Source organism: Rattus norvegicus, chromosome 8, assembly GCF_036323735.1.
Source record: "Rattus norvegicus strain BN/NHsdMcwi chromosome 8, GRCr8, whole genome shotgun sequence".
NCBI lineage: Eukaryota > Metazoa > Chordata > Mammalia > Rodentia > Muridae > Rattus > Rattus norvegicus.
In genome coordinates, this window is record NC_086026.1 from 85,653,518 (window position 1) to 85,679,629 (window position 26,112).

General features: G+C 39.3%; 1 protein-coding gene across 6 annotated transcripts in view; it reads left to right on the forward strand.

Moving 5' to 3' along the window:
- Window positions 1-26,112, forward strand: part of Hmgcll1 (3-hydroxy-3-methylglutaryl-CoA lyase like 1) — a 162,052-nt gene that overhangs the window by 15,810 nt on the left and 120,130 nt on the right. For all 6 annotated transcript variants that reach the window (XR_010054009.1, XM_063265886.1, XM_006243415.5 and 3 more), the window contains exons 2-3: window positions 22,816-22,896; window positions 23,093-23,200. Coding sequence is in view for 5 of the 6 variants with exons in the window: in XM_063265886.1 (XP_063121956.1) it covers window positions 22,816-22,896; window positions 23,093-23,200 (189 nt within the window). In the remaining variant the exon portion in view is untranslated. The remainder of the gene's footprint in view (window positions 1-22,815; window positions 22,897-23,092; window positions 23,201-26,112) is intronic.

A 26,112-nucleotide genomic window follows, 5' to 3' on the forward strand; every position in this document is an offset into this window, starting at 1 on the left:
TTGAAAGAAGTGTAGAAAAATGTTAAAATAATTTGAAGTTTCTAAAATTGCCAAAGATGTTGTTCTTAGAGGACATGTTTGGAATATTCCAAGTGAAGAAAGAATTCATTCACACTGGAAAACAAAATGGAAGTCTATAGTGGGAGAGTTGGAAAAGTGTTACTTAAAGTACGGTATAGAGCCTAATATTATTGCAAACACTGGACCCTAATTTTTAATTTTTGCTACATTGACAGTGCAATTTAATTGATGTTTCAGTTCATAGCAATGGATATTGTTTAAGCACAATCATACATTGTTTTTACAAAGTTGGCTTAAGCTACAATTCTGTTTTTCAATTTGTTACTCTGGTCAGTGTTGGCATCACCTCTGTGAGCTAATTAGAAATTGAAATTCACCAACACAGCCTGTCCTAATGAATCATCCTCTCTGGAACTGACCCGGGGGAAGCTGGGTTAACAAACTCTGCAGGAGATTTAGATGCATGTTAAATGTTAAGAACTCCGATCTGAAAAACCCATGACTAAAAACCATTATGATCTACACAGGAAACAGCTGGGCACTTAGAGGTAAAGGTTTGATTCAGCCTTATTTTCCTATTCCCTAAAAAGTGTCTTCATTTACTGAGATTGTAGGATAAATAGGTCCAAAGTCGTAATTAATTTTTGTAATAGGTTGCTTATACTTATTTCTATCAATGTGTTCTAGGAATAAATAACTTTGGTAAACTTCACAAAGTATGTACTTAAAATAATCAGTTCAGTGGAATATTTTAGTTTATTCCTTCATTTAAATCAACTGTATATACAAAGAATAAACTTGAACTTTAGAGGAAGTGATAGTGTGTAAGACTTTGGTTTTTCAAAATATAGTTCACTTAGCTGGGAGACATAAAAACTAATTAGTAATTGCAAGTACATGTTTGTTAATTATCCCTTGGAGAGGAAGTTGAAATTTGCCACTACGGTTTATTCACTCGAAACTGAACAGAAGGTTGATGTATAGCCTTAGGATGGCCGATAAAGTCTTCATCCAAGCTTAGAAGAATTGTGCAAAATCTTTTTTTGCTGTTTTGATGCTTCAGTCTGCAGATGTTCGATGTTTTGTGAGGAAATAATGGTGTTAGCTCTGAGGTTTCTTGGAAAGAAAGTGCTTAAAAGCTTCGGAGCGCTGGGATCAGAGTCTGCACAGCCAAATGAGTGTGGCTGGAATTCTAGGTGAGGTCTACCGGGAGCCATTCTACGGCAGCATCTGGAAGGAAACAATAAGCGACTGCGGGTTCAGTTTTCAGGCAAATGATTAAGAGGTGATTAAATGGAGGTGTTAGGATGTGAGGGGCGGGAAGGAAGCACTGATGGTGTGTATAGAATACGGAATGGGGGGCGGTGTTGTGGAAAAGGCTTGGAGCGAACTGTAGATCACAGTGGAGTTTGTAAGATGGGAGTTGGATGCTTTTCAGAACAACTTGTAGGTATCACTTGAAACAGAACGTAGACTCATAGAACACACATCCATGCATTGGGAATCGGTATTTTGGAAAAGCAAAGAGCAGCGATGGTGTCTAGTTATTCAGGGCCGCTGGAGACCGTATTTAGGACTGGACCAACATCCTGTGAAGCTTCATTGTCTTCTCCAATCATATCAGTCCCTCTTTAAAAGCCTAACAAAGCTTTAGGCTTTGAAAAAGGAGACCCAAAGCTTTGATCAAGTGAGCAGTTTTGGTTTGGCAGTAGCTCGGTACTGACTTGCTCATGATACAGCAGGCAGTGCTGCTTTGAATGACTTCAAACAAACATTTCCATTGCGAGCAGTCCATCAGGCCTTCCTGTCCAGTCTCATTCATAAGAAGACAAACGAGCTAATCATTGAGTAGAGGGATACATTTCTCTTTAAACTACAAGAAGAGTTAATAACCATTTCCCCCCCGAAAGGTTACATTTACCTTTAAAAGAAAAATCAAGTTTGCCCTTGGACATGGTTTTGTCCTTGATGCCAGGCATTGTAGCATCTTAGAAAAATGAGAAATTTTTAACAGGTATTTGGTAGCATAGAATTGGTGTCTTTCGCTGTAGGCATGGCTCCTAGCAATCACTTTGAATGTCCTTTAGTCATTAGGATTTTGAAAATATAATGTTTAGTCACTGTGCTTCTGATCCTCACATTTCATTAGCCACGATATCGAACTTGTGTGACAACCAAGCCTGCATCTAAATCAACAAAGCTCGTTTATTGCTCAAATCAAATGTGGAAGTTGTGGTCATTATGGGACCCAGCCTCTTCCTTGTGCCCCTGTTTCTAAGTCCTTCCTAATTTGCTGAGTGATAGGGAAAGAGACCATGGAAAAGACACACCTGCATCCTACCATAGCATTCAAGAACTCACATGATTGTTCATCATTCCTTGTCATTCAATTAGTAGATCCCGGGTGTGTGAATGGTGGGAGACTCTGGGCCAGCCAGGTTCACAAGGCTTGTGTAATGTGACCATCATAAAAGATATCCAGGTGGCATTTCTTTTTTAATTAATTAGTTAATTAATTAATTAATTTCTAAAAAAAATACATCCCGACTGCAGTTTCCCTGTCCTCCACTCTTTCTGGTTCCTACCCCATCCCCTACTCCCCCAGATCCACTGCTCCTCTGTTTCCCCAGGGATATCAACCCATGACGGCATAACAAGATGCAGCAAGACTAGGCCCAACCCTTCACATAAAGGCTTGACTAGGCAACCTGCTAGGAGGAAAAGGGTCTTGAGCAGGCAAAAGAGTCAGACACCCTAACTCCCGCTGTTAGGAGTCCCACAAAATCCTAAGCTAAACAACCACAACGTATGTGCAGAGGACCGACTGCAGACCCACACAGGCTCTGTGATTACTCCTTCAGTCTCCATGAGTCCCTATGAGCCCTGCTTAGATGGTTCTCTGGGTTGAACCACTTGGTGTTCTTGACCCCTTTGGTGCCTACAATACTTCCTCCCCTTCTTCCTGGGTTCAACCTACACTCTGTCCTGCCTACAAGATGGGCTGTGGAAATGATGGCTCAAAGTTTGTGGAAGTGGTCAACCAATAACTGGACTAACTTAAGCCTCATGCCACGAGAGGAAGAACATGCCTAGAGGTCCAGGGACCAGAAGCTGGCTGCCCTGGAGACCTTGGGTAGAACCAAACATGACTGGCCAAAAATGATTCCTAACGGTATTCTGCCGTACTCAAAGGTTGGGGCCTACCCAATCATCATCAGAGAGCTTCCTCTGGTGGACAGTGGGAACGGGTGCAGAGACCCACAGCTTTTTGTTCTTGATAGTAAGGAAATGTAAAAGGAATTTTTCACAGGGAGGGACAGAGTGACTGGGAGAGTTAAGTAGAGGGCTGTAAATGAACATTTGTTGCATAAGTTTTTGAAGAACAAAACTTTGGCGCTTTAAAAAGAATTTAACTTAACTCTATTTAAACTTGTTCCCATACCTTTAGTGTTCTCTCTGCCTCAGGATGGATGACTGTTTCATTAATGGGTCTGAACAGTCAAAACTTCAAGGGTTCTAAGCTGTTAAAATGTGATTAAGGTTAATTACATTGGTTGTAAAGCATCTAGAACGTCTTACAGTCCCCATATTTGTTCTGAGCTACCCTGTGGTAAATATCATTTCCATAACCAAGATGGTGCATGACTCTTTTGGACTGTAACAAGCTTTAATGGGATTTAGAAAGAGCAACAGCTTTGATGCCTTTGATAGTGGTAGATTGTAGAGAGATGGAAAGAAAGCAAAATTTAAGACAAAAGGATCAAATCTGGGGGAAGGCAGAGCTGGGAACAAGGCTCTTGTTTCGTGTTCTCCCCCAGTTTACCCTGTAACAGTCCTCTGGACACTTAGACATATGGAAACACAGAGGTTGCCAGGGTCTCGGTCTCTGGGGCACTCATGTGCTGGGATGAAGGATTGTGGACTGGGAGGTTTCTGTTCTTGCTCATCATCACATGGATGGATTGTATGTAGATACCTCGTGACTCTGAGATCTCTGTGCTTTCAGAGGGCTGGAATTGCCCTATAATACGATTAACTGTGTCTTCTTTAGCCTTTATTAAATTTAATGTAATTGATAGTCAAAAAATAATAAAGACACTTTAAGGGTAAAAGGGGATAAGCTGCCTTGGACAACCAGGTGTGGATGGGGAGTTATATTCCAACAGCGGGATACTCAGCAACCTCTCTCAGACACTGCCCTTTCAACCCGCAGCTTAACTTTAAGCCCATGTTAAATAAATTCTGATAGAAAAGGGAACTTTGGTTGGTAACCCGACACACCCCTAAGCAGTAGAATCACTTGCCATTTCTCTATGAGCAAGATTAAATACCCTCGCCGCCTCCAGCTAGCCCTGCCCGCTCCTAAACCCGCTGTTTTAGTCATCGTTCATACCCCACAGATGTTCTCTTTAAGGAGTCTGTACCATGTCTGGCTTTCCTAGGTTCCTACCAAATCCTCACTGAGGTGGGAATCCTTCAGACTGACCACAAACTGCAAAACATTTGCCTCTGTGTCCTCTTGTTAACTTGCTTAGGACAGAACGTTGTGGAACCAATTAGGCACAGTCTTTACAATGGGCACCAGCTGTGCTTGCACAGTCGACATAACTGATCGGGTAGCCCCTACTTCCCAGTATGTGGAGAGAGCATTTGCACAGGGCCGGATTTAGATTTACATGGGACGAATGAAAAAAATACACATGCTACGATTTAAGAGCGATTTAAAATGCAGTGGCCCCTGGACCACCCCTCATCAGCCTGTTTACATTCCCAACATTAGAGACACCTCTGGGGTTCAGGATATGGCGAGTCTGAAATAAAATAGGCCACCTGGAAAGCAATGTATAATAAAGCCAGTAGCAGCCTCCTCAGCAGTACACAACACAAATTTTAATTAGAATGAGGGCCAGGAAGGGGGGCTGTGTGAAAGCCGAGCCAGGTGAGGAGTCAGTCAGTGAGACTCAGAGTGCATAGCAGTCACTGAAAATTAAAGGGAGGTTGCTGACAGCTTCTGCCAGGAGACACAGACAGGTTGCCAGGCAACCTGAAGCATGGTTGTTTTCCTGGGTTGGCCAGGGTTTGGATGTTAGAGGCGATGAGACAAAGGAGCTTAGGTTCCGATACTCATCAGTGGGAAATGGGTTAAACAGTGATATAATTTAAAGGTAGATTGGGGGCCACTTTTATAAGGATGTTTAGAATAAATTAGTGTCTGTAAGTGAGTTTTCAGTCTTCAGACCTTGTAAATAAAATGGAGAGAGCAAAATCTTGGCATCATTAGGGTGACTGAATCTAACTTTATAAAGTGTGAGGTAGCTTCCTGTAGGAAAATATTTAGTACTGTTCTGGGGAAGGTAGGAAAAGAGTTTAATGGAGATGTAAGTTTTAAATAAATTTAACAACTTACTTTTCCTTACATTTGGGACCATTTCCCCCTCATAAATATTCTTACTTTGTATGCATTTTACACAGTTAAACTTCTAGAGGAAATCGGTATCTAAGACACACACATCTGCTGGGGAGAGCCCAGGAATCAGGAGACTTGCTTTTAGGATTAAAACCTATATTATTAGGGTTGAGTCTTGCCCCTGAAGCACTCTCCTCTGTGCTACCAAGTTATCCTATGACTTCCTGATTTGTAGTCTCACTGTTTCGACCCAGCTCCCCTACTATTCGTCTTTAATAGCTAGAGATAGTGCAACCAACAGTACCTCAGGCCACCTCATTCTACCTCCAAAGTTGCTCCTCTCCACCACCCCCCAGCTTTCATTTGCCCAGGAATAAGAATTTTCTCCTGGGACCTCTTAAAACCTGCAGTCCTGATATTTTAAGTTATCCTTTCTACCGCTCCCCTATTTAATCCTTGCCTTCTGCCTCTTCTTGGAACAGTTAGTACCTGGGCTCATTTTCCCCAGTCATCTCCAAAACACTGAGCTGACTGTTCTCCAATAGCGTGGAGCTTGGCATCCTTCCTTATCACCTACCTCATTTTGTTCTAACTCAAAGCCTACCTTTTTATGTGGGAACTGTAATGTGGCTGCTGTCTGCCCAGCTTCTCCCCACTTTCTTGAGTTCTTTATTGCCATACATTACAGTTCTTGCAATTTCAATGTCATCTAGAAGTTATGCAAAGAAAGAGCCTTGCTATGTGCCAAGGTGTTCCAATGAAATAAACGAGAGAGTCCAGTTTATGAATGCCCACAGACGCCACAGTCAATTCTGCTGTCTTTGACAACCAGCTCTCAAGACCTGCAGTATCTATCCTGGGAATCTGTGACTGTGGCCTAACATATTTGTAGATGACAGCATCCTATTGCAATATCCAAAGGCTGAATATTCTTATTTACCTTCTCTGATTTCAAGTGATCCTGCAGAGTGATAAGATTGTAGAACTTTAGTATTAAAAATTTTGGTATGTCATCACCGTCTATAATGTCTGCTCCACCCTGCTTAGCAGGACCCTCACACCTGAAACAAGAACATTCATTTAGATACAGGACTTTCTTTCCTTTGGAAAATACATTTCAGCCTGGTCTTGTTTTGAGGCTTCAATACCACACATAGCTCTCATCCAAAGTGTTGTTTAAGGCTCTCCTTGGACTTGTAATGCGTAACAGTTGTCTTTTCCAGTTTGTAATTGAGTTTTATTTTAAAATCTAACTCATATCCTTTGTTAGACAAGCATTAAATAGTTGAACATCTGTGAATTCTGGGTGGGACACATACATTTATTTTGTAATGTTTATTGAGGATCTTCTTCATGCCAGGCTCTATTCTAAGAGGTTGATACGCACTGAAACAAGTGTGCGTTAGCTATATGAGCTCCATTCTAGGGAAAGAAATGAACAATCAACAAGGTATGCATATGTCACACACTCATTGTGGATGAGTGCTGGAAGCAGCTATTTTCTCCATGTTGAGACATTTCCTCCTGGAGGCAGGAAGGAGGCTCTTAAGACAGGAAGTAAGCAGGATGATAGTTTATATTTTATATCAACTGTCACTGTGATGAGATGTAGAATAGCTTTGGAGACAGAAACCTTTGTACATGCCTATAGTGGATTTCCCAGATGAGGTTAATAGGGATGGAACATCCACTGGCAGACTGGATTGAAAGGAGAAGGTAAGAGAAGCACTGGGTTTCATCCCTCTGTTTCCCAATTGTGGATGCTGCCTAAACCTTCCACAATGGCTGTTCGTTCTTTCAGTTGCTGTTGTTACAAGGCACAAGAAGCTCTTACAATTTCACAATTGACAAGGACTCTTCCTGTTTCTTATATAAATGGTAACAATGTCCAGGAGAGGAGACTCTACCAGCAGGGATGCCTGCGAGTTAGCAGGAAGACTCCAGGCATGCAGCTTTTGTGAACAATTGTCTTCATTGGGGTGGACTTTCAGTGATGAAGTTGCCTGGTGTAAGTCCGAGTCCCTGGTACTCTCTGTTCCATTGTAAATTACCTAAATAAACCCAGTGGTTCGCCAATTTGATCTTTGCTTGAACCATTTCCTTTGTGTAGTTTGGTACTGTATTTAAGGTAAACAGACACCTGTTTGTTTCCTTAGGAAAGTTAGACAACAGTGATTAAGGATGGCAGGCAGTAGAAAGGGGTTTCTTTGTTATATGTTATTCCTTTTCATATTATTTTGTAACAAGATTTTAGGATTCAGGAAGTAAACCACAGAGATGTAGCAGAGAAACAGTGAAGTGCGAATGTTCAAGTATTCACTAACAGCAGAGAACTCAGTGTCACGGAAGTGTCACCTGTCAATGTCAGGTGAAGAGCAACTGGGAGAGGATGTCAGGTGCTCAAAGGACACAAGGTCATGAGACACATTCATAGCCATGACAAAGACTAGATTTCTCACCAAGGGAAGTTATAGGTGTTGAAGAGAGCAGTGACGTGATTTGAAACATTAGCAAGGTGACTTCATACCTCAGAGTAGAGTAAGAATGGAAGGGAAGAGGCTGCTACAGTTTTCTTGTAAGAATACAGAAAAGAAATTGTTTCCAAGAAAATAAAACTGTGACTAAAAAAGAATCCATATGTGGCTTTTCAGTGAAAGAAGCAATCAGTCAGTGAGGAGTCCCCATGTATATCCTGACAGCTTAATAAATGTGTACCAGACTTTTAAAAAAACATTAATACCAATACTCCTCAAATTATTCTACACAATAAAAATAAGAATGTTACCCAATTTATTTATGAGGATATAGTGACCCTGATACTCAAACAACGACAAAAAAAAGAATTATAAACCTATGTCCCCGCTGAACAAAGAAACAAAAATACTCAATAAAATATTCAAAAACTGAATTCAAGAACACATAAAAAATCATCTAACACTATCAAGTACACTTCATCCCAAGGATGAAGGAATGGTTCAATATTCAAAAGTAAGAAAATGCAATCTACCACATATACAAACTAAAAGAAAAAGAACCCCACATGATCATCTCATTAGATGCCAAAAAGACCTTTGACAAAATCCAACTCTCCTTCATGATAAAAGTTCTGAAGAGTTGTGGATACAAGGAGAACACCTAAACTTAAGAAATCAATTTACAGCAAGTCCATAAAAAAGAAAGAAAGAAGGAAGGAAGGAAGGAAGGAAGGAAGGAAGGAAGGGAGGAAGGAAGGAAGGTGTTTACTAAGACAGGGTAAGCTTTAGGGGAACAGATATGGAGAAAGGGCCCAAGCTCAGTTTCTGACTAAAAGCCTTAGGCCTGAGCAAAGGAGCTACCTGTTGAGTATTGTGCTTAAAGGGCCAAGTGTATGGGTGTCACTTTCTCAAAGTCACTCCAGCCTTCTTCCACTGTTTGACTGCATAGTGTGTTCCATGGCTCCTAAAATATGAGAACTGTATGGGACGTGATTTCTGAAGATTCCAATAGATTTTGAGAGCAACAAACTTCTGTGTCATTACCCACAGTGACTTTAGAATAAGTGTCTCTCCCCATAACGATGACATAGTAAGCAACCATGCATAAAGTCCCTTTGATCAAGTCCCTTGTGCCCAAGCTGTGAGTCATTTGAATACCCGTTCATCTAAATCGTTCTTATCATAGAGGCTCGGCATTTAAAAAGTTAGAGTTTGTATGGGAGAGCTAGACAAGTGGGCAGAGCCCTTGCTATGTGAGTATGAGAACCTGAGCTTGAAGCAGTGGGAGCAACATAAAACACTGACTTGATGATGATTTCTGCAAGAAACAGAAGAATCCCTGGAAGCTCCTGGACCAGCTTGCCTGGAGTACTTGGTAGCAAACAGAAGAAAGAACCTGTCTCACATAAGGCTGGAGATGATGGCAGACATCCAGGGTTGTCTTCTGACCTCCACAGCATGTTGTGCCATCTGTACACACATGCACACGCACACACAAACACACACACACACAGACAAGACTAAACAACAAACCTCTTATATCTGTACTTAAAACTATGCTTTCAAGTTGAAAGAAAGATCTGTGGAGTGAAACAGAAACTAACCCTGGCATTATTTTGTGTTTATAGAGCTCTTAGAGGTACTCTTGCCTCTGAGCATTCTGCCAGTCACAATTGTTAATGTGTTTAATTTGCCCTTTAAATTAGCATTTTTTCCATAAACCATTTCCAGCAAGTCAGTAACTGGCTCTGTGTTCATAAGTGGCATTATTCAGCCAGGCTTTGAACCCCAGTTCTCGTTTTCCCTCCTGCTGAAGTGAGTACCCCTCTGTTGCTGCTCAGAGGCTCAGCCTGAGGTTGGCATTGCCTGGTGGAACAGGATGGGTGGAGCCGATGGGGTCAGCACCGAAGGCTAATTAAAATGTTGGCAAGATGCAGATGGGATAATATCTCCAAAGGTTTTGAGCTATTTACTGAAAGATCTTGAATAATTTCCATAACTTATTTTGACTGTGGTTAAGAAATCTATTTAAGGTAATCTACCTTTAGTATCAATGATTCATCTTGTTAAAAACATTTAAACCAATGAATATGTTTTCCAATGAACAATAAAACCATTTATGCTAACTTTTCTGTAAAAATATTAAAAACTTAAAATGGCCCATCTTCAAGTTATTTTTATTAAAAGCAAGTGACAACATACATCATGTGTGCTTCACTAAGCACCAGGCTACATCAGTCACAACCATAACCTCAATAAATCTTTCCCACAAAGTTTGGGCCAATTGCCAATATCATTCCCTTTGATTTTGTTTTTTTTCCTGTGGTACAGGCTGGGAATTGAACACAGGGTCCTGTTCATGGTGAGCTTAGGGCTTTAAAACTGAGTTAACATTCCCTAAAACAACAACAACAACAACAACAACAACAGCAATAACAACAACAACAACAACATCTTCTTCTTCCTCTTCCTCTTCCTCCTCCTCCTCTTCTTCCTCTTCCTCCTCTTTTTCTTTCTCCTCCTTCTTCCCCTCCTCCTCCCTCCTTTTCCTCCTCTTTTTTCTTCTTTAGTTTTGAAACAGGATTCTGTTAATTTGCCCAATTGGCTTCAAAACTTGAAATATTCCTGCCTCATTCTCCTGAATATTATTATTATTCTATTTTGAGCAGAAGATAGGAGACAATAATAATTAAATGGGTTGTTGTTGGCATTTGTAGATCAGCTCATGGTGTGTAAGGGTGTTCGTCATGGCTATAGTGTGTAATCAACTTTAACAACATTTTCAAGAAGCTCGTAGGGCTTTCTTCAATAGTATTATTGATGCTATAATAGCTAATGCTTAAACATTTAAACATTTAAAACATAGTTATTCCTTTAATATTTCTTCTGCATCCAAATAAGTTTTCTTTGGCCAAGCTGTGGCATAAGGTTTTGTCCTCACTACAAGTCTAATCAGTATTAAGAGAAATGATTTGGGGACTGATAATGGTTCCAGAATTATTCCTTTTGCTCTGGCTTATTGTTCAGGATTTTAGGCATGGGGGGGGGGCTTTCATATGACTCATAGGGTGTTCTTTCTCTACTTCTGTGAAGAATGTCATGGGGATTTTGATAGAGATAGCATTAAATGGCTTTTGATTGAATGGTCACTTTTATAATATCAACTTTACATGTTTCTAAGATGGGATGTCTATCCATGTTTCTCAGTATTTCTAGTCAGAGATTTAAGATTTTTGTTGTAGATGTCTTTGACATCCTTCAGTAGGTTTATTACCGGACACTGTAATTTTTTGAGGCTGTTGTGAATTAATTGTTTCTGTAATCTTTTTCCCAGCGTATTTATCATTTGTTGGCCTCACTGGAAAACGGTAGCTTTTGTGTCAACACGTTTGTCTCACACATAGCACTCTGAAACAAACTCTCAAGTGCTTATGAATCACAAAGTATAAAATACCACTCTCTGCTTGTTATTTTCTGAGTAATTTATGCGTGTCTGTGGTCCTGAGAAGGAACACCCATCTTAACTTGTCTCAGCCATCAGAAATAAACGTTACACATAAATGCTTTGATGAGTTTCATTAACATCTGAAATACTTTTAACAAGTTTAAACAGATCCTATAGGTGGCTGAATAGTTTAATTATACTTAAGAAAGAGTATTATGAAACGTAAGGTCAGTACATATCTTTGAATTGATTCTCCAAATGGTCATTGTCATACAAAAAACAGTATAACTGCAGGATGATGAACAACATTTTTGTCCAAAGAATAAAAACATAAACTATGAATTGGATAATTCAATAACTTGTGTGTCTGAAATTATGAAAGTAATTTTAATACTTTCCAAAATAAAGCTGGGAGTGACATCAGCAAGGTAGTAGTGAGTAGTGTCAAAAAGATTTTATTGGCAATGATACTAAGGAAACAAAAAGTTTTATTTTTAAAATATTGCCAGTAAAATTTTCTTTCTGGGTTTTAAAATATTGCCAGTAAAAATTTCTTTCTGGGTTTTAACTAACATTTCATTTCTATCTTATTGCATAATACCTCAGTAATAGAGGTGAAAGGTCTGGAGATCACATTGTCTAGTTTCTTATAATTTATTAGTAAGTTTCTATTGAGTACAAAATACATTTTCCTTGAAACTAAATAATAATTGTCATTTAAAGAACCAGATGTTGAGGTGGGAGTGGGAGTATCTTCATAGAAGCAGGGGGAGGTGGGTATTTGAGAGGGGGGAAGGGGATAACATTTGAAATGTAAATACATAAAATATCCAATAAAAAGCAAAAAAGAAGTATAAATATGTAAACTATCCAATAAAAAAAGAACTTTGTATATTTAAACTCAGGACATAAATGCATTGACATTCTTCCTTTTTTAATTTTTCAAACATATTTTAATGATTTGTGAGATGTTTTATTAAATGGCTACATTGAAATCACTGTTTTAAGCTTCATATGTTTTTCTTTACATCTAATTTCATTCATTTCTGTTTCTTTTGTTATTTTTCAAGGTCCTTGTTTTTGGAAGTGTTCATATAGTTTTACATGTTTATATGTGTTTATATATCTCTCATAACTTGAGCGATCCATGGTACATTTATATTTTTGTATTGAAGCAACCATGAAATGATGAATAGAAATAAATTCATGTGTTTATTGTTCAAGTCACATTTGAAAATATTATCTCGCGTGCGCGTGTATGTGTGTGTGTGTGTGTGTGTGTAAACACATACCACAGCTTGCATATGGAGGTCAGCGGATAACTTTGTGAAGTTGGCACTTTTTCTGTCTTTATGTGGGATTTCAGAAAATGAACTCAGCTCATCAGACTTTGCAGTGAGCTCTTTTACCTGCAGAGCCATATGCTGGCTCTTGAGTTTTGTCTCTTTTCAATTAGTAAATACTTTTAGATGATTTTAACATATGCCTTCTGTGGTCTGTAATCTGCTGTGTATGAGAAGTGACCATTATTTAATGCTCTTATGTTTTTCTATAACCATACAGATAGAGAAGAGTTCACACTTTTAGACCCTTTTAAAGCTTCTGTTTAAATTCTAGCTAAAGGCTGTGGGGAAGCACTTTACTGAACGTGCCCATTTTTTCACTGATTGTCTACAGATCGATAGAAATAAGTGGATACCCTTCTTAATGCTCTGAATGAAAATATCAAGTAATATTGCCCATGGACATTTAAGTGCAGCAAGCATATCATTTCTTTGGTTATAGATACATATTAATTAGATTGCCAAAGATTGGCTTAAAACTAACCTGGGTATGTAGATATTCTGAATGAAGACTTTTCCAATGTCAGCTTTATAAAGTCAGCCCTTCCTTCTATGGAGGAGCCCAAGAAAAGAACGGTCTTTGGTTCATTCTGAAGGATCAAGGTTCCTATAGAAATCTACAGTATTGCCAATGATAATGTTTTATATACTTCTGATTTTGTTGGGTTAAAATAGAAATTGGTAGTCAACAATAAAAAGATAGAACGTAGAATGTCTAACATTGCTATAAAATGCACCATGCACATAATTCAAATGAGATGAAAAAATGGAGATTTCTCTTTGAATGTTGACTCTAATGCCCCCCCTTTTTTTATTATTAACTTGAGTATTTTTTATATACATTTCGAGTGTTATTCCCTTTCCCGGTTTCTGGGCAAACATCCCCCTCCCCCCTCCCTTTTCTTATCGGTGTTCCCCTCCCCATCCTCCCCCCATTGCTGCCCTCCCCCCAACAATCTAGTTCACTGGGGGTTCAGTCTTAGCAGGACCCAGGGCTTCCCCTTCCACTGGTGCTCTTACTAGGATATTCATTGCTACCTATGAGGTCAGAGTCCAGGGTCAGTCCATGTATAGTCTTTAGGTAGTAGCTTAGTCCCTGGAAGCTCTGGTTGCTTAGCATTGTTGTTCATAAGGGGTCTCGAGCCCCTTCAAGCTCTTCCAGTTCTTTCTCTGATTCCTTCAACGGGGGTCCTATTCTCAGTTCAGTGGTTTGCCTGCTGGCATTCGCCTCTGTGTTTGCTGTATTCTGGCTGTGTCTCTCAGGAGCGATCTACATCCGGCTCCTGTCGGTCTGCACTTCTTTGCTTCATCCATCTTGTCTAATTGGGTGGCTGTATATGTATGGGCCACATGTGGGGCAGGCTCTGAATGGGTGTTCCTTCAGTCTCTGTTTTAATCTTTGCCTCTTCCTTCCCTGCCAAGGGTATTCTTGTTTCCCTTTTAAAGAAGGAGTGAAGCATTCACATTTTGATCATCCGTCTTGGATTTCATTTGATCTAGGCTTCTAGGGTAATTCAAGCATTTGGGCTAATAGCCACTTATCAATGAGTGCATACCATGTGTGTTTTTCTGTGATTGGGTTACCTCACTTAGGATGATATTTTCCAGTTCCAACCATTTGTCTATGAATTTCATAAAGTCATTGTTTTTAATAGTTGAGTAATATTCCATTGTGTAGATGTACCACATTTTCTGTATCCATTCCTCTGTTGAAGGGCATCTGGGTTCTTTCCAGCTTCTGGCTATTATAAATAAGGCTGCGATGAACATAGTGGAGCACGTGTCTCTTTTATATGTTGGGGCATCTTTTGGGTATATACCCAAGAGAGGTATAGCTGGATCCTCTCTAATGCCCTTTTCAGAGGTCTAATTTAATTTCAAAAGAAACATCTATGTTTTTTCAGGTCCACACACACCATCTGTGGAGTGATGGCATTTGATTTGGCTGGTATCATTTTTCACTTTAAGAATGCATGTTATCAAATTGGATATTTCACTATGTGTAAAGAATTCACATGCACAAGTGTTATTCAAACTGGAGTCCATGGGGGTGGGATTCAAAGAAAGGTGAGAGTTAGTGTGGAAGAACCAGGCAGTGTGTGAATATGATCAAATACATTGTCTGAAATTCTTGAAGAATTAATGAAATATTATTGTTTTTCTTTTTTCTTTTTTTTCGGAGCTGGGGACTGAACCCAGGGCCTTGTGCTTGCTAGGCAAGCGCTCTACCACTGAGCTAAATCCCCAACCCTGAAATATTATTTTTAAGAAGGAATGAAATGAGCGAAACCTACAAATCTACCTAGAAATTTCTAAAATGGGTGGTACTCAGTAGAGAAAAATGAAGACTTAGATGGCAGATAATAAAGAATTGTATCTATTACCATGAAGGGAATTGACTGTCTAAAGCCACCAATTATTACTGATCAAAAAATACATATGCTATTCACACAGTCACACATACACTAAAGATTGTAGAGAAATCCCACCAGTATATAACTCCCACTTAATTTTGTGTGTATGTTAACATACGAGTCAAACAAATCACTTATGTTCTATGTGAAAGAATTGTTCCTTTTAGTTTTCAACCAAAACTGAATAATTGATGATATATTTAATCGCATCTTCAAGAAAACTAGGATACGAGCCAGGGATATTAGCAAATTAAACTAATGTCATCCTTTTTTTTCCATTTTCTTTCTTTTTTTTTCTTTTTTCTCATTCTGCTTAGTTAATAGTATAGCTTCATAAGTGAAAAGTGGATAGGAAGTTTCCTTGGAAAACTAAAGCAACATGAAAATTTAACATACCATTTCCTCTATCGTTTCTTTATGAAAGTGAATCACTGAAACTCTGCTGCCAAATGTGGGTCTGGGCAATCTCTTGAAATGCTCAATAACATGACTTTTAAAGCTATAAAAGTGAAATTTAGACAGTAGGCTTCTTTAAGGGCAATGTTGCTCACTTCTGCAAAGTAATATTTTTTTCATTATTTAACTTTTGATTTGATTCTTTGTGAAGTTCGAATCATGTATCCCAGTTCCACTCATCTCCTCATTTCTTCGTACACACCCTCTGCCCTTGCTACCTTCCCACCCCAGAAGAAAAAAATACCTCACTGTGGAAGTCGTAATGTGTTGTGAGTCTCCTTGCTCTCAGTGGATCATCGGCCAATTCAGTCCATGAGGGCATTGGGAGCAGAGATTTCGAACAGAGGACTGGGAAGCCCTGTATGTATGTGTGGTGAATGACCACCCTTGACTGCTTAACACTAGGCAGATCAACTTAGGTTGATTGAAGGCTTATAAAGTTTTGGGAGACTGAAAGTAGGGACATCCAGGATGTACAAAGGTCATTGGCTGGGGGCTTAGGGTACCTGGAATGCCTCATTAGCATGGGGAAGCATTTCAGGAATCTCAGGTGCCGACTGAACAGGTTTTGTCAGGAGAAAGGAAATCAAGTCCTATAAACTAACTGAGGCTATGTGAGTTTGCTCAGGTAGAGGCGAGTAACAGTATGGGGAGTTAAAATTCCCTGGATAAGAAGTTCTGCCCCCAAAAAAGGGGTCTCCCATATTGCACTGAGCCCAGAGGCTATCCAGTCATGGTGGACTTCCACCTTAATTAGCAGAGTTTTCCCATACAGTGTGTCACAGTGTGTCCCACAGTGCACCCTTTGGTCCACACTTCCTGCTCAGGCATACATTTGTGGTTCTCCAGTGTCTCATTTGTCTTTCAGCTTTAATATGTACTCCTTGAATATGTGTGATATAAAACCCTTTCTTGGCCAACTTCTAGAGAACATTATAAATATTCAGATAAACCTCATAGAATAATTGACCTAAGTGTATTATGTGACATTAGAATTCAAGGATTTAAACTAACATAGTTCGTTGTCTCACCTCAAGAGGTTACTGGTCCTTAGATGACCCATCATGTGCTATGTTTTACCCTCTTTTGGACTGCTTCTGTGGGACTTGTCCATTTATAACTGCTTATCTTGTAACACTTTATGACACAAGAACTGTGTACAATGGGGTTATATTGATAGCCTCAGGGAATTGCTTCTGTAATAGACTTAATTAAGGTCAGCTCAAAAAGGCTAAATAGTTATGTTAAATTAAAGAAGGACATAAAAGCACATCAAATAAGAAGACACTCCAATTTGACTGAAATGGTTATTGTTTTTGGTTTTCTTTATATACTGGCGAAGAGTGACAACCAAATCACACTAATGCAGAGGGAAATACCCAGCTCTTCAATTGTACACAGCACCTAATTTTCACCTTCAAAACACTGTGTTCCTTTTTTGGGTAAACAGCCTCCTTTAATAAAGCAGTGCTCTTTGTCCATGCATGCAGGAAGATAATTCATGATGAAAACAGAGTGGAAACGATGATAATGAGATCACATTTACAATCGCCTGGTTTTGATTTTGTTCTGGTCTCATTTCTCTTATTTGACGACAAGATTTAATAATGAATAAAGGGAGTGTCTCCCCTTTCTCCATCTGCTCATGCCATACCTCCTACTTCTTGGTGAATTATAACCACTCCATCATTAGGCATGATTGCAATATTGTTATCCAGAACCAAGCCCAAAGCTAAGGATCCTGGGCTCTCCTCTCAGCTCCCACCCTCTCAAGTTAATTCCATGCCTCACAACTGGAGAAGAAGATGCAGAAATGAAAACGATTTGTTATTCTTTTGCCAGTGAATTTTAGTTTCACAGATATTGTCAAAGATGGTCAGTTAGAATTGAATTAGCGATTATTTGGATTCTTTCAGGAAGTGAGCACAGGATGTTAATCAAGCCTATCACAACTTTAGATGCCAAAAGAGAGAGTGAGTTTCATTCCTTGTTGCACACACACACACACACACACACACACACACACACACAAACACACATGCAGAAACATGGTGAGAATTCCTTCAAAAACCCTTATGTTATGTGAATATGCTTTTGTTTTAATCCCAGATGTGGAGTGAGAGGCTGCTTCATAGCAGGTGATTATGATTTGCCTCATGCCCCTAGCAGTGGCGTGATCTTTGACAGCTGCAGATAGTTTAATTCCGGGGGCTCTGAAGAGGGTATAAGTGAGAGAGCCCTGAGAGAGCCTGAGCAGCTGCTGCCGCTGCTGGTTCTTATTGCTGTGGTGTTTGCTACTGCTGGATTGTTGGTTTGCTGGAGTGCTGGATATTCTGACGATGATGATTGGACTTGCCCCAAGGAACCAAATGCCCCTAATCAGTAGGAAGCTGTCTAAAATGATCTCCCTCCCCCTTTCCCTCTAACCTTTTTTTCCTACCTAGTGTTGGGAGTTTGGAAGGAATTAGGGTGGTTAAGGGTAAAAGGGGAGGTAGAGATATAAGAACCCAATAAAATAGCTAAACAAATATGGTAACTCTCTCTCTCTCTCTCTCTCTCTCTCTCTCTCTCTCTCTCTCCACACACACACACACACACACACACACACACACACACACACACACACACACACTTCAATAGGCATTGGAAAGATATTTCCAATGGCACTTAGTGGCTGTAGTTATCTTGGGGTAACTAAAGCTATCTAACTGAATCTAAAGCTTGCTCAAAAGGGGGAACTTATTCATGCTATTGTAAATTTAGCCAAGAACCAGTGCAAAGAGGTTATAGACCCTGGAGGAGAAGGTACCATTCCTAAGCCCCTATAACTTACATTCTTACTTCTTATACTCATAGCAACAGGTAGTGCAGGTCTCGCTCCTAAAAAAGGATGCGTGTCTTTTCCAGAATGCAGAGACTGTTACAGAGATCCATGTCTGGTCAAAAGGCAGAGAGTAAGTGACCATGTTGTCCAGCTCTCAAATGGAACAACTCTAGCAAAACCCCTGCACCAAAAATTTAGATGACATTGAAGAAGGAGGAGCACAAAGATTGCCAAAGGCTGAAGAGTAGAAGGCTACAAGGATATACTGCGCTCTGAACATGGCAAGGATGTTACATGAAATTGCAGCAAAATGGTCACCTGCACAGACCTGTGATACCTCCACCTGTTAACATGACAACCTGGATGGAATGAAATCTCTCAAGGCTGCACTCCCACATAAAGACCGACACAGGCAATCAGTGGATGCTGAGAACCATTTTTTTTCATGGATGAACATCCTATTCTGCTGGTCACTTGTAGACATTTGTACATATGGGCCACAGGAGTCGAATTCAGTAGGTCATGTGTATGTATGCACATTTCCTAGATATGTATGTATAACAACAATAATCATATCAAAAGAGGTTATGAAGTCAATATGGAGCGGGTAGAGTAGAAGGATTTGAATGGGAATAGGTGGGAATAATCTAACCTCAATGTACTCATATATGAAATTTTAAAAGTTGCCATCTCTCGCATGAATATTTGTGTCATGACAGGGACAGAATCAGCGTATAAGTTGGTTGAGTGTATTTGACAAAAACCAACTAGTTGGAAGCTCGGGTCCTGAGTGTCTAAGTTTATTTTTATTTGAAGACATGATGATGAATCATTCACAGTCAGCCAGTTTTGATGCTGACATAGTATGACAGATGTCGCTTACATCTCATTTAAACTTTATATGAAATTTAGAAAGCTTATTTTTTTCTTATTTAGATGTTAACCTTTTAATAAGTATATTTACATCTTCTAGTATACTTATTAATTCATATTCGTATTAATTACTAATTACATAATATCTTATTAATACATCTAATGCTTCCTCTGAATTAGGACCATAAGACCAGAGACTCCAGGATCTGAGCAGTTCGCTGTCTCAGCTGTGGGGGAGTAGGGCAGTCCAGGCAGTCAGGAGCTTTGGGTCCTATTTGGACAGTGACAGTAAGTAGCATCTGTTGGGAGCTCTTCTGTGTGAGAAAGAAAAGAAGCAAATAGCACTCTTTCTTTCCTCTATAGACTCAGGTGTTTATGTACGAGCCAAAGTACCAAATCCACATTCAAATTTAGGGGACAGCGGTGGCTTCTTGCTTAACTCTGTGGTTATTACAAAAACCATTTTTACAGTAACACATATTAACTGTATAAAGTAATGAGTTCGTTATGATATTTCTATACATGTATATAATATGTTTGAATCAGATTCTCTCATCTTCATTAGCCTTTCTTACTCCACCTTCCTCTCCTATATCTTATAGTACCATCACCTTACTCCCCTTCCCACTGAATTTACACAACCAAGAAAACATTGTATTTTTGTAAAGCTGTCTTATTTGGCTAGTGTCTGTTTTTCTGAAAAAAAAAGGCATATTTTTATGGACGAATAAAATACACTGAATACATTTTCTGTTTCCGTGCATCTGTCATTGGGCACCTAGACCGATTTTCTGAGTTGGCTGTTCTAAATAGTGCCTATCTCAGTATTCTTGGCTACGTAGGTATTTATATTGTAAGTTGTCACTGATTCATTGGGTGTGTATCCAGGAGTGGTTTAGCCAGATCATATGGTATTTATATGGTTAGCCTTTTAGTAAACCACCATACTGTTTCCATAGTGTCTGGATTTACTTAAATTCCACCAAATAGTACATAAATGTTTCTTATTTTCCCACAGCTATGCCCAAACTTATTTTTTTTCTTGATAGGCATTCTGACTTGGGTAAAATGGACTTGAGGTACGGTTTTAATTTGAATTTTCCTTGTGGTTCAGGTTAAGATTGTCAAACAAGTTTTTTTTCTTATATTATTGAACATCTGTGCTTCTTACTTAGAAAAGTGTTACATTCTTTTGCCCACATATTGACTAATTTATTTTCTCTTTTGGTATTTAAGTTTTTTAGAATGTCATTTTCTCCAGACATTCTGGCTTACTTTGAGTTCTTTAGTTTGGATGCTAATATCTGTAACATGAATAGCTAGCAATGATTTTTAATGATCTATAACAATGGAATTGAATTATTCAAAAGAAAATTGACCTTTGGGATTTCACTAATAATACTTATCACAAAGTTACAATAAATGAATTGTTTCAATGATGCAAGTAGTATAAATGGCATATCAGGTTTATATCCTATTGATTTTTTTTTTTACTATTTTAACTTTGTGGAGTTAGAATTTATTTAACAGAATGTAATTACTTAATAAAAATAAGCTATTGCGTTTGTTACTCTTCTATTGTTGTGATAAAACACCATAGTCAAGGAAACTCAAAGACAGAAGAGTTTCATTGGGCTTACAGTACCAGAGAAGAATGAGTCCATTGTGGTGGGGAACCTACAGTCAAGACAGGAACGGAGGCAGGAGCAGGAAGTTGAGGGCTGACGTCTTCAATTACGAGAAATAAGCGGAGAGAACAACTGGACACAAATACACAAAACCCGTCCTTAGTGGCATCCTCCCTCCAGCAAGGTTATACCTCCCAACTTCCTTAACAGCACCACCAACTGATCAAGTGTCCAAATCCGAAGCCAATGGGGACAATTTTCATTTAAGCCATGACTTTCCACTCCCTGACTACCATGGGTTCATGGCCATATCATGGCTCAAATACATTTAGTCCAAAGTTTCTTCAGAGACTCAAGGCAATGTCTTAAGTATAATCCCCCATTAAATTAAAAGCACATTACATAGTTCAAATATTTGATGATACAGAATGGAAAAATTGGAACCTAGTCAGGAAATGCAAGACCAAAACCTAGCAAATCTTGCAGCTTCACGTCTGGGGTCAAGGTTTGGGATGGTTCTGCCCCTCTGGCTTTGCTGTCTGCAGCATACATCTCTCTTGGGATAGTTGCACTCGCTGTTTGCAGTCCTCTTTGGTAGATAGGCCATGGCTCTGTAAATTTTCAACATTTTGGGGTCTTCACTGTAACCCAGGCTTTAACTCCATGGCCTCACACAATGGCTTCTCACAGCATATGGCTCTCTAAAGACATTCACAAAGGAACTCCCTGGCCATATGCTCCCTGGCTTTAGTGGTTATTCGAAACCACAGAGGAAGAATCCATGACTTTGTATTTTCACAGAGGAAGAAAGTCAAAACTATATGGACAATATTGCCATGTTAGGTTGTCAGCATGGGATGGGCCATGTCCCCTTGAATCATGTTAGCAGCAGGACTAATTCAGTTGCTTTAAAAAATGCCTGAGGTATTCTTACATAGGTTGAAAGCTTAGTTGCATGAAGTCTTTCTCTGAAGGTACCCTTCTCTTTATGCCAGTGCAGAGCCAGAAACCTCTCATGCCTCGGCTGCAACATTAAGTTTCCTGGTGTATTCTTTCTGCCCCATGTGTTCTCTCTTCATTGTATATCTGCGTAAACATTATTAGTAACAGTCATGGCAGGGATTCAATGTCCTACTATCTTGAAATTTCCTATGACAAAAGGTTAGCCTATACCTTTTAATTGAGCCTCAGCTAAATTCCTAGGCCATGGGCAAAAGACACCCAGACTCTGCCAAAATAGCACCCAAATGACCTACAGCCCAGTTGCTGTTAAAATAAGTCTTTGCCTCCTCTCAAACCTCTTGTAAGAGGCCTCTGTATTCTGCTTTGCCCTCAACACTGTCTTCCAGGCTCCCACTAGAAGCCTACATTTAATTGCTACATTCAACGGATAACCACTTTTCTAGGCCTAAGTCCCAAAGTCTTCCACATTCCTTCACCACCACCACCGATGCTGCTGCCACCGCCACCGCCACCACCACCACCACCACCACCACCACCACTACCACTGCCATCACCATCACCACCACCATCACCACCACCACCACCACCCATAGCAATAACCAACTCTCTAGTACCAACTACTGTATCAGATACCCTTCTATGGCTGCAATAAGACACAATAATTAAGCCATATTATAGATATTTAGATGGAAAATAGTCCATTATGATGCACAAGAGCAAGCAGCCGGAGTTAGGGCAGGCCCTGAGTCAAGGAGAGCGAACAATGAAAGGCGAGACCTTGAATTCCCAGCCTTTAGTAATATGCTTCTTCCAAAATGGCTGCTTCTCTCAAAACTTCCAAAATCGCACTGCAACTGGGAACCAAGTGTTTCAATATTCAAGCCCATGAGAGACGTTCTTATTCAAACCACTACAGTGTGGCAATCCGAGTGATATTCTTTTTCTTGCACTCATATTTGAATTCCAGGAAGCATCCCAGTTATCTGGACTCCCTGAATATGTGAAAATAGTAGAAGTTGGACCTAGGGATGGATTGCAGAACGAAAAGGTAGGTTTATGTTGCCTTTACATAGTGAATTCCTTGACATTTTAATGGCACATAAGTTTTATATTTTAAGCAATATTTGTGGTAATTACTGTTTGACATTTTAAATCTCATTGTATTTGCTTTCAGTTGGGAAGTAATATTTTATATTTCAGTAGTTTTTTACAATTCATTTATATATGTTTTATGATTTTTTTAGGTTATAGTTCCTACAGATATAAAAATTGAATTCATCAATCAACTTTCCCAAACTGGCTTATCTGTAATAGAAGTAACCAGTTTTGTGTCTTCCAGATGGGTACCACAGGTATGCAAATCTATAATTATATAATTATATATAAGTATATATTATTATATAATTATATAATAATTAACATGTTTAAGTTTAGCGAACACTGTGAGATTATATATATGTATATATATGTATATGTAATTTTAAGCTATTTAAAAAGAGTAACCCGTAATCATATGCTAATATGTAAATGTAGAATCCAGAATAACAAATACAGGTTAAAGCTCTTTGGGGCCTGCCTTGAATTCACCATTTATGGCTGACATTTTTACTAACCTGAGAATCTGCAAGTGTGATAGAATTTCACATTAGCAGATGAGTAACATAGAGGTAATTCTTCATATTTGCTGACATGTAATGTGTGTGACACACAAAAGAGGAGGTTGTCATTTACTATCATCTTATTATAAATGAAAAGGTATTATAGCATTGCCCACAGTTTCAGACACTGAATAAAACTCATCAATCCTGACTTGTATAGCGTCTTTGAGGCCTAGTTAGTAATTAGTGACCAGTTTAGCCTCATCTCTCTAACCCAGCGTCATAACACCTCACCCCTGCGTCTCCTCCCTGTCCTTCGTTTCATTGGTTACTTCTGAGCCCATCTCCATGTTCACATTATCCTCTGCTGTCTTTAGTCAGCTGATTTATATTAATTATTCATCTGCTTTTATCTCTGCTGAAGTTCGATTCCCTGGGCATTCTGCTTTTGTTGCTCCTCCCTGCCCAAGTTCTATCCCTTCACTATGTCTCTCAAACCAGCAGTTGCTCCATTAAGGAAGAAAAGGCTTATTTTTCTGATAAACTTCAACTGGACTTGACACTGACATCTCCAATGTCATCAGATTCAAATCCAGGCTCACTACCACCACATACTGCTTCATTCTGAGAGCTCGTCTGCTCCCCTCAGAATCCTGTGCTTGATTCTCCAAGGGATCGCTTTTTACACCTCATCAGTTCCTGTCTTGGTTAGTTATGGCTGCAGTGATGGAAGACCAAGCTGGAGGTCTATCTGCTGGTTCTAGAGTCTGGAAGACTGAGATCAGGATGCTGACAGACCTGTGGTCTGGAAGCTTTGACTTCTCGTTTCATATCTCTGTCTTTACGCTGTATCTTCACATGACAGACAGACAGAAGAGTAAGGAAGAAAACCGTTTCCTGTCTCCTCTTACAAGCTCATTAGCCCATTGCTGGGGCTCTGTCATGATGGTGTAGGTACTGTTCAGAGTGCACCATTCTAACCTTTAGTTCTAATACAAGAAAATTTATAGGGAGGTGGCTTAAATATGCAATCTGTCGAGGGGGGAAAAGCTCATAAAATGTCTCTGGGGCTGGTATGATGGCTAGTAGGTAAGGGAACATGGCACCAAGCCTGATGACCTGAGTTCAATCACCAGAACCCACATAGTGAAGGAGAGAATTAAGCCCTGCATGTGAGAGCATACCCAGGCCTATGCACACGTGCACACCTAGGCACACGCACACCCCTACACCCACCCACACCCCACACAAAACAAACACACACATATATAAATGTGTAAGAGGTTAATCTCCTTTATATTCTATACTTGTTTTCCCTTTTCAATCCCACAGATGTATTACCAACCCATAAATCCAGAGATATTACCGTTTCTTACATGGACTACATAAGCATTGCTCCCCCTTCCTTATATATCTTACTTAGAGTGACTAAAACAGGCTTCCTGGAATATCAACTCTGAGAAACACATTCTAACTCTTTCAAAAAATTCCCTCCTCACTAAAAAAGCCTGGAAAAATCCACACTCAAGTCTTTGTATATGTGACTCTAGTTTTCCTAGTCACCTTGGGCTCCATTAATACAATTAATTCACTTTGCTCAAACTCCCACCAACCTGAAACGATTCTTGTTCCTATTTTCCTGGCATCGAGACACAAGTACTATCATACAAGGCACTTTATACATACATTTGCTTAGTTATCTCTCAGTGTCAGCATTTTCCTGCAGTTCAACAGTATGATGTGAAGTGGCAAACATCTGAGTCCTTTGGATTGGGATGCATTTTATGTAACAGAAAATATCATGCAGTTAGTAATCACAGACTCTTTCCTAAGTTACTCTAATTTCTTGTCTGATAGTGATTCTTCTTCAAGTCACTGTGTCTACCTGTAATCCTAAACTTTTTATATATTTATATTTTCTCTGATCATCTGCTATTTGCACTGTAAGTGTCATGAAGACAATGTCTCTTTGGTTCATCATCCTCGGTGCTTGGGCCATAGCAGGCACGTATGTGAATCAGTCAGCTTGAAAGAATGGCAATGTATTATTTTCAACTATCTTGAGTAGGTAAACACCCCTGCCTTTTATCCATATATCTGTTATCATATAATTAAGTATGCAGATATCTTCCTTAGGAAAACACATTACTTGATCTAAATATGTTTTCCTGATTATTTTGTGAAGCAACAATATTTCCTTAGCTGTCACTGATTTTAAGGGACTGCAAGAAATTTTCGTCATTTTTAAGAATTGAAGACGTTGGGGCTGGAGAGATGGCTCAGTGGTTAAGGTGGCTCTGGTTATCTTCCAGAGGTCCTGAGTTCAATTCCCAGCAACCACATAGTGGCTCATAACCATCTGAAATGGGATGCAGTGCCCTCTTCTGGTGTGTCTAAAGACAGTGATAGTGTATTCATATGCATTAAATAAATAAATAAATAAATAATAAATACATGAATCTTTAAAAAAGAATTGAAGAAGCTTCTCTGCCTGCAGCTCATTTCGTGCTCTTTTACACATTTGATCTGGGAAGAGATAGGATGCACTGGCGTAGTTACATAATTAGGAGAGTGTAGTGGTTATTGTGATTCTGGGGGTTTGCTATATCTCTTATTGCTTTTAAATATCTATTGGGGCATCTACCCTAGTTGAGACCATTTAGTTC